At 46.1% G+C, this 7,500-nt stretch overlaps 1 protein-coding gene across 1 annotated transcript in view; it reads right to left on the reverse strand.

Moving 5' to 3' along the window:
* The window catches only part of ksr1a (kinase suppressor of ras 1a), a 35,764-nt gene that overhangs the window by 27,985 nt on the left and 279 nt on the right, over nt 1-7,500 (reverse strand). The window contains exon 1 of the mRNA XM_030792083.1: nt 7,455-7,500. This exon is cut by the window's right edge and continues 279 nt beyond it. Within this exon, the coding sequence (XP_030647943.1) occupies nt 7,455-7,500 (46 nt within the window). The remainder of the gene's footprint in view (nt 1-7,454) is intronic.

Raw genomic sequence — 7,500 nt, forward strand, 5'->3', positions numbered from 1 at the left:
TAGGGAATACAGACAGGAGACTGTGTGATAGGGTCAGTGTGAGAGTAATGTTCCCTCTTTCTTTTGTTCTTTTTTTCTTTGTGTAGCTCTGTGATGTAACAATGCAACCGGTGTGATGACGCGGACGATTCGTGCGCTTGCGGGTGTCCCCACCTGTCAGATATTTATATCCTCATGTGGATATTTGGTTCACACAGTGTAGCATAAACACATACACACACACACACACACATACACACACACACACAGCTTACACCTATCTCTCATAGATGATCAGATTTAACTGTTTTACTAAAGTAGAAAGACTCTCACTGTTTCTCATTCTCTCTGTCTCTCTCTCTCTTTCATTTTATTACACCTATCAGACATAAATCATCCTCTCTCTCCCACCACACTTTTTCAGTTAAAACTGCATGTACCAACACTTTCTTCAGGACGATCCAAGAAAAACAGCCAGCCTAACAAGCTTATTACTGAGCTGTCTTCCCCAGCGTTTCCCAAAGAAACACACTGGGATCAGACACACACACACACACACACGCACCGCAAGCATGCGCGCAAACACACACACACTACACACGCGCGCGCACACACACACTACACACGCGCGCGCACACACACACACACACACACACAGCAGGTAGTGGGGGGGGGGGGGGGGGGGGGAGATCACACAGCCTGCACGGAGAACAATACTCTGGTGCAAATGTGACATCAGGTTACCTAGCAACCATGCTCTCTGGTTGTCTGCAGTGTTTGTTTTTTTTTTGCCAGAGTGGGATTCTCCCATATACACAACACACAGCCCATCAGTGAATCAGCAGACGCTCTGATGAGAAACCTGACAGTGTTTTGCTTTGACTTTTTCCGTCTCATGCATCTGCCTTGAGAACGCCAGAGAGCCCTGGAACATTCTGGAGAATTCGTCTGACGCTGAGTCTCTCAAAAACAGTTCATTATTTCCAATAACCATCTTCAGAGGCACCAAATCGACAATTTCTTGTTCAACATTCTGATGGTTGGCACGAAACCTTAAAAGGTCCTTGTTTTGAGAAAGGATTAGAACCAAAACAGAAAAAAAAAAACAAAAAACAGAGTGATTAAACTTGCACAGTGTCCTGAGCCAAAGCAGTTTTAAACAATAGAGTTTTCTGATAGGACAGGAACCATTACTCAGGCTGGGACATGAGTAACACAAGAGTCATGTATTGTAACTGTACACTGCATTCAAAACACTTCCACTGATAAACCGGTCACTTATAAACCGGCCCACACTACGGCAGTTAAACGGGAACGCTGGTGAGATGTACCTGTCGATCTGTTTGTTGTGGTGAGGTGGGGGTGGGGGTGGGGGTGAGGGGAAGGGGGAGGGGGTTATAGACATGGCCGTGCATGGGTTCCACCTGCTAGACTGCAGATGTAGGTAAACAAAGGGAAGGTGCAACCATGGAAACACTTCAGCGACAACCAAACATGACTGACAACCACAAGACCACACCCACCGATTGTTAAGTTTTTTTTTTTGTTTTTTTTTTTATCAGCAGTTGTATCTGTTTATCCCATCTGTTACACTGGACAGCTATTTCAGGAAGCAGAACTTCCCAGTTAGCCCATTAACTTGATCCAGCTGGGACTTTCCTCAGCTGCTTCCCTACTGGACACTTCTGACTTTAAGTTATCTGGCTGACCAAGACATTCTGCTTTGTGGGAAACCTCCCAGGCGCTAATTTTAAAAGTGACCACTGGCTGTGAGGCTACTGGACTCCCTACCCCTGTGAGGCTACTGGACTCCCTACCCCTGCGAGGCTACTGGACTCCCCAACCCTGCGAGGCTACTGGACTCCCCAACCCTGTGAGGCTACTGGACTCCCCAACCCTGCGAGGCTACTGGACTCCCCAACCCTGTGAGGCTACTGGACTCCCCAACCCTGTGAGGTTATTGGACTCCCCAACCCTGCGAGGCTACTGGACTCTGGACCTTGTGCCACTAAGTGCACACAGACTTACAGCATGTGAAAAACAGTCAACAAATGAGAGATCATTTTAGAGAGAGAGACAGAGAGAGATACAGAGAGAGAGAGGGTGAGAGAGAGAGGGCGAGAGAGAGAGAGAGGGCGAGAGAGAGAGAGAGAGAGGGCGAGAGAGAGAGAGAGGGCGAGAGAGAGAGAGAGAGAGAGAGAGAGAGAGAGAGGGCGAGAGAGAGAGAGAGGGCGAGAGAGAGAGAGAGAGAGAGAGAGAGAGAGAGAGAGAGGGCGAGAGAGAGAGAGAGAGAGAGAGAGGACGAGAGAGAGAGAGAGAGAGAGGACGAGAGAGAGAGAGAGAGAGAGAGGACGAGAGAGAGAGAGCGAGAGAGAGAGAGAGAGAGAGAGAGGGCGAGAGAGAGAGAGAGAGAGGGAGAGAGAGAGAGGGCGAGAGAGAGAGAGAGAGAGGGCGAGAGACAGAGAGAGAGAGAGAGAGAGGGCGAGAGAGGGGAATACCCCAAGGCTGAGTCAGGTCACGCAAGTGACCTTGTAGTACCACAGCCTAAAGGAAAGAAAATAAAAACGCCATGACCTGAGCCCCCCTTGGGGTCACATGGGGGGGGGTCACTCATACACTATCTCCACAGCAGAATAGTCAGAGATCTGTGTACCATTTCCATAGTTACATCATTAGACTCATAAACACTGTCAAAATCCCACCATCAACTTGGTGCAAATTTAATATGTCAAAAATGACCACATTGGTGACACAGACTGTGTGCCTACAGTGACCTTTATAATACAGAGAGAGGCCTAGAGACACTGTCTTCATGGTGCCCAAACAGTGAATCTTAAACACGTTTGCAATAATCTGGATTACGGTCTTATTTTCCAGTAGCTGTCGAAAAATGATTGGCAAAATTTTTTTTTTAGTTCATTTTTTTGCACGCATAGAGAACGTTGTTTATTTATCCTAAGACATCGGCCTGAGCACAAATCCATCTGGAGATGGACAAAACAGGCTCCGCTGGGCAGTGCTTTTGGAAACGAGAATGATATTTTTCTTCTGGGAATCCTGTTTCTGTTGGAGTAGTTCCACTTGAAGCTGCATATGTGTCTGATCCCACCTTTGACAAACACTAAAACGATCCAAGCGTTATTAGCACCGTGACCATCCTCTGTAGTCACTATGGTAATCTGAAATGACATCTCGTTCATGGGACACTCCACTTTTAGTCTGTCTACAGATTAGCGAGGTTTGATTTTATACCCAAGGAAAACAATAACTGGAAAAGCAATGTGCAGTCTCTTCACTGCTCACAGGAAAACAAACAAACAAACAAACAAAACAAACAACCAACCATAAAACAACTTCAATTACAGATCATCTATGGGGGCTGATGAGCACTGTGTGTCCACTCCACTCGATATGGAAGGTGCAGTAAATCTGGCAGCGAGTCAGAGGATGTTACCAGAGGAGAAGGACTGATGGTGCCTCTGTAGGCTGCACTGGTTTGACAGATCCATCTATTTCCCTCAAGTCTGCTGGGAGCTTTTAAACAAGCTCTCTGATTGGCTGGTTCTCATTTCTCCCCGCCCCTTTTCCTCTCTGTGTTCCTTTCCTCCTCTGCCTCTTCGCACGTCACTTGATTTTCTTATTTAACAACCAACCCTGAAAATGCGTAGGAAGAAAGACGTCTAAATATAGCCACAGCCACAATAGCGCGCACGCACACACACACACACACGCACGCACACACACACACACGCACACACACGCACACACACGCGCACACGCGCGCGCGCGCACACACACTGCAAACTCTTTCCAGCGCTATATTAAGGGAGTACAAACTGATAACGATGCATTTCTGTCGACTGCTGATAAATCCTGTTCACTGTCTCTGTTGTGTGTGTGTGTATGTGTGTGTGTGTGTGTCTCTCTCTCTCTCTAACACACAAACACACACACACTGCACTCTTCCTCTCTCTCCCTCAAACACTGTACCAAGCACCAAGATTTTCTCAGGAGCAGCTGGGGCTTGGGACATCTTTCTGTCTAGCAGAGGTGGTGTGGTGTATTAGAGCCAATATACAACCATGTCAACAACCACAGAGATGGTTCATATGCAAAACTAGGTCATATCATGTCTCCACCAAGACTCGGAGCGATATCGTGTTAATATGACGTGGGATGTGTGATTGTTTTAACTTGGAGAAGAGGCTATTGATGCCTCACACCGGAAAACTCAGCAAAGGCAACAGAACAGGGTATCCATTAGGGTAAATGACGTAAATACAGGCCTAAATCGAAGCATTTATGGATTACAGGGGATTGTTCACCTTAAATGCATGTTTTAATCTCCTTGAGTGATGAGGATATTCTGGCGTGATCTCTGGGCTAATCATGGCACAGGCTACAGATGTAATCTACACCCCTTTTTATTCAAATATCTCAATATTTCCTAGGAGACCGTGTACAGGGTGAGACAAAATCATGACATGACAATGTAAACAGATGATAGGAAGCTATATAAAAAAACAAAGGGGGACAGACATACTGAAAAAAAAGACAGGTTGCAGTGTGACACTGTGTCACTGGGGGTTTTTTTTGCTGTTGTTGTTGGGTTTTGTTTTGTTTTTGTTTTTTTTGGGGCCAGACAGGGATTAGCATGTGGAAACTGAAGCACTGCCTTTCTAGCACTTCACAGGAGCACCATTATGTGTGCTGTAAAAAAAATAATAATCATAAAGTGGTATAATAAAGCACTTTTTTTTGTGCGAGAATCTAATGCAAGTTCAAGCCTCTCTTGATTGCGCTGAAGTACAGGTCTCAGCCAAAGATGGCCCTGCGTAGCATTGAGAACGCTAGGCTCAGCTAACACGCGTGGTGACAACCACTTCAAGCACTGTTGTTCAACGCAGGAATTAACAGGCCATTCAGGGCCTGTACTATGAGTCAACAATCCACATGCTTCCACTTCATATCCTACTAACCACTTGCTCATGTTCTCTCTCTCTCTCTCTCTGTCATACACACACACACACACACACACACGCAATTCTACTGGTGGGCCTGGTTGCCTAGCGCTTCTCTCTCCACTTCTCGATTGCACGCGGATCGGGCTAACACTTCCCTTTCGCGACTTCTTCCTTTTGCATTTGTCTTGGCAAAGCTGAGGAGGACAGCGTCAGAAATCACACATCAAATGCTAATGGACTCTGTACCTGCACCGCCTGTGTGTAACGCGCCGCCGCGTTGGCCGGGCTACCGAGAAACGCTCGGAGCCGCGACTCGGGCGTTTGACTGTTGGAATCTGTTTGATTTTTGCAGAGCTGATGTGATGAGAGAGGAAGAAAGGAAGGCAGGATCAGTAGAATCTGCTGTGGAGAGCATGAAAGAGGAAGCTGACTGAGCAAGTCCTTCACAGACATGACCTAACAGTTTCCTGTTGCTGCAAGCATGGACACAACGCCAAGGCTTCTGGGACACAGGTAGAGGGTGCACCTTTCCTGCCTGCGCAGGAAGCAGAACCCAGAGCAACCATTTGGGTCACAGCAGTGATACTGGGCAGGGTGGCTGAAGATATAATACCACCCCATCCCACCCCTTCCCCTTTCTTTTGACATTAAAAGTTCCCAACTCAGTTTGCAGCTCTCTTGAAGACAGATTTCATTGGTTAAGTTATGAACACAAAGCCCCTGATGTTTGCAGCCTGGGATATCGGAATTACCCCACGAATCCGAGTGTTTCAGTTAGGGGCGAGGCGAAAGCAGCCACACCGCCTCTTCGGTATGACAGGCGCGCCACGAGACAATGACGGGATGAAAATGAATTAGTCACACGCTTGTCCTGCCTTCATGTCCCAAACATCCTCAGTCACAAAAGATGAAAAAAAGAAACATTCATTCATTCTCTTTCACAGAAGTCAAACTGTCTTAAATGAACTCTCTACTTGGACCACAAATGAGGGAAAAAAATAACGTGCATGTATATTGTTTCTCCTTCCTCACTCAACTTACTTTGGGAAGCGTTGGTGATCTACACCCCAGGGCGTAAAACTGAATGTGATTTATGGGCTGCACGACTAAAACTTGGTGGTTGATCTGTTGATTAACAACATGTGTCACACAGAATAGACTTAGTCTTTACACTTTAAGGAACACAGTAAACATTTCAAACACTCAGTTAGGCTAAGCAAGCCTGGAATGCGTCCTTATCAGTCCATGTTGAACAACAATACCCTGGTTTTAGCCTGAGAATTATCCTTTGACCAAACACCCCGACATTGCACGACTTTCCACACCCCTGGACCACTGACATATTATGGCTGGAGACCAGTTTAAACCAACAGACGCGTGAAGTGGCTAATCGATTCCACATGTGAACACTGCAAGGAAACGTCAAAGTCTTCACACGCGACCAACACAACAAGTATGACACAGTGAGCTGTGTCCATCCTGAGCTGGCTTACGGTAAAAAGTGGTGAAATCGGTTTAGTTCTACCATATTAACTTGGTCTTAAATCAGTTAACAGCCCACTCCCCCGACTTCAGATGTGTATCTACACATATGCCTCTCTTCGAAATCGATATTTGCGGGGTTATTTAAGTGTAATGTGGTTTATTTAACGCGTATAGTTCGCCTGTCGCAAATGCAAATGCAACAATGTTACACTGATACAACTACACCGACAGGTGCTTTACTCTAAATTTGCCTCAAACCGTCAGCGCCCTGAGCGCAGGCCATCACCCAATGCGCAAACTACCCGCTCAACAGAATTGTTTGTTCAGGCCACCACGTCACCCGATACACGATTGTATTGATTCTTGGTAAATTATCTTAAGAGGTGCAGTACACTGGCACAGTTTAAAGGCAGACTACCATTCAATATTGACAGCTTGGCTATAATGTGTCCGGAGTTATGGTACAGTCGGAAAAGCCAACGCATATACACACTAGTAATCCAATACAGTCGAATATACCTTCTAAAAAAATGTCAGTAAAACTACGTTTTTTGGATTACCCGGAAACATGGTGCAAGAACATTGCAAAACGTGTATATTGCTACGGTGCAAGGGAGGGACGCGGCTGTTAAATTTCGATGTACGCAGTCCAACGCTGCAAAATATCCGGGGGTCACTGCCAAATATTTCACCTACAGAAAGAGGTCAAAATAAAACCTAATCTGATGCATTTCTATTTATAACTTAGAGAAATGGGTTACTGTGTGGCAAGAGCCGCACGGATTGAATGTATATTGGCACGTATTACTCCGAAGTCTTTGCATTCCGTCGTGCAACACAATAAACAGCTGCAGTGTATACCGCAAAAAAATAGGAAGAAACGGATACGGCGGTACCCCTATAGCTCCCCGAGAGATACACAGGCTCGTGCAGTGTCGGGCGTACATGACACTGCATTTTGGCCTCCTGCTCTTTTTTTCTTTATTATTATTTTTTTAATTGTTTGCGTCTGCTCATCGGAATTACCTCTAAAGTGCGTATTTCTTGCTGGGTAAGATCGTTGGACGCCGCG

Source organism: Chanos chanos, chromosome 15 (genome assembly GCF_902362185.1).
Source record: "Chanos chanos chromosome 15, fChaCha1.1, whole genome shotgun sequence".
Classification (NCBI taxonomy): domain Eukaryota; kingdom Metazoa; phylum Chordata; class Actinopteri; order Gonorynchiformes; family Chanidae; genus Chanos; species Chanos chanos.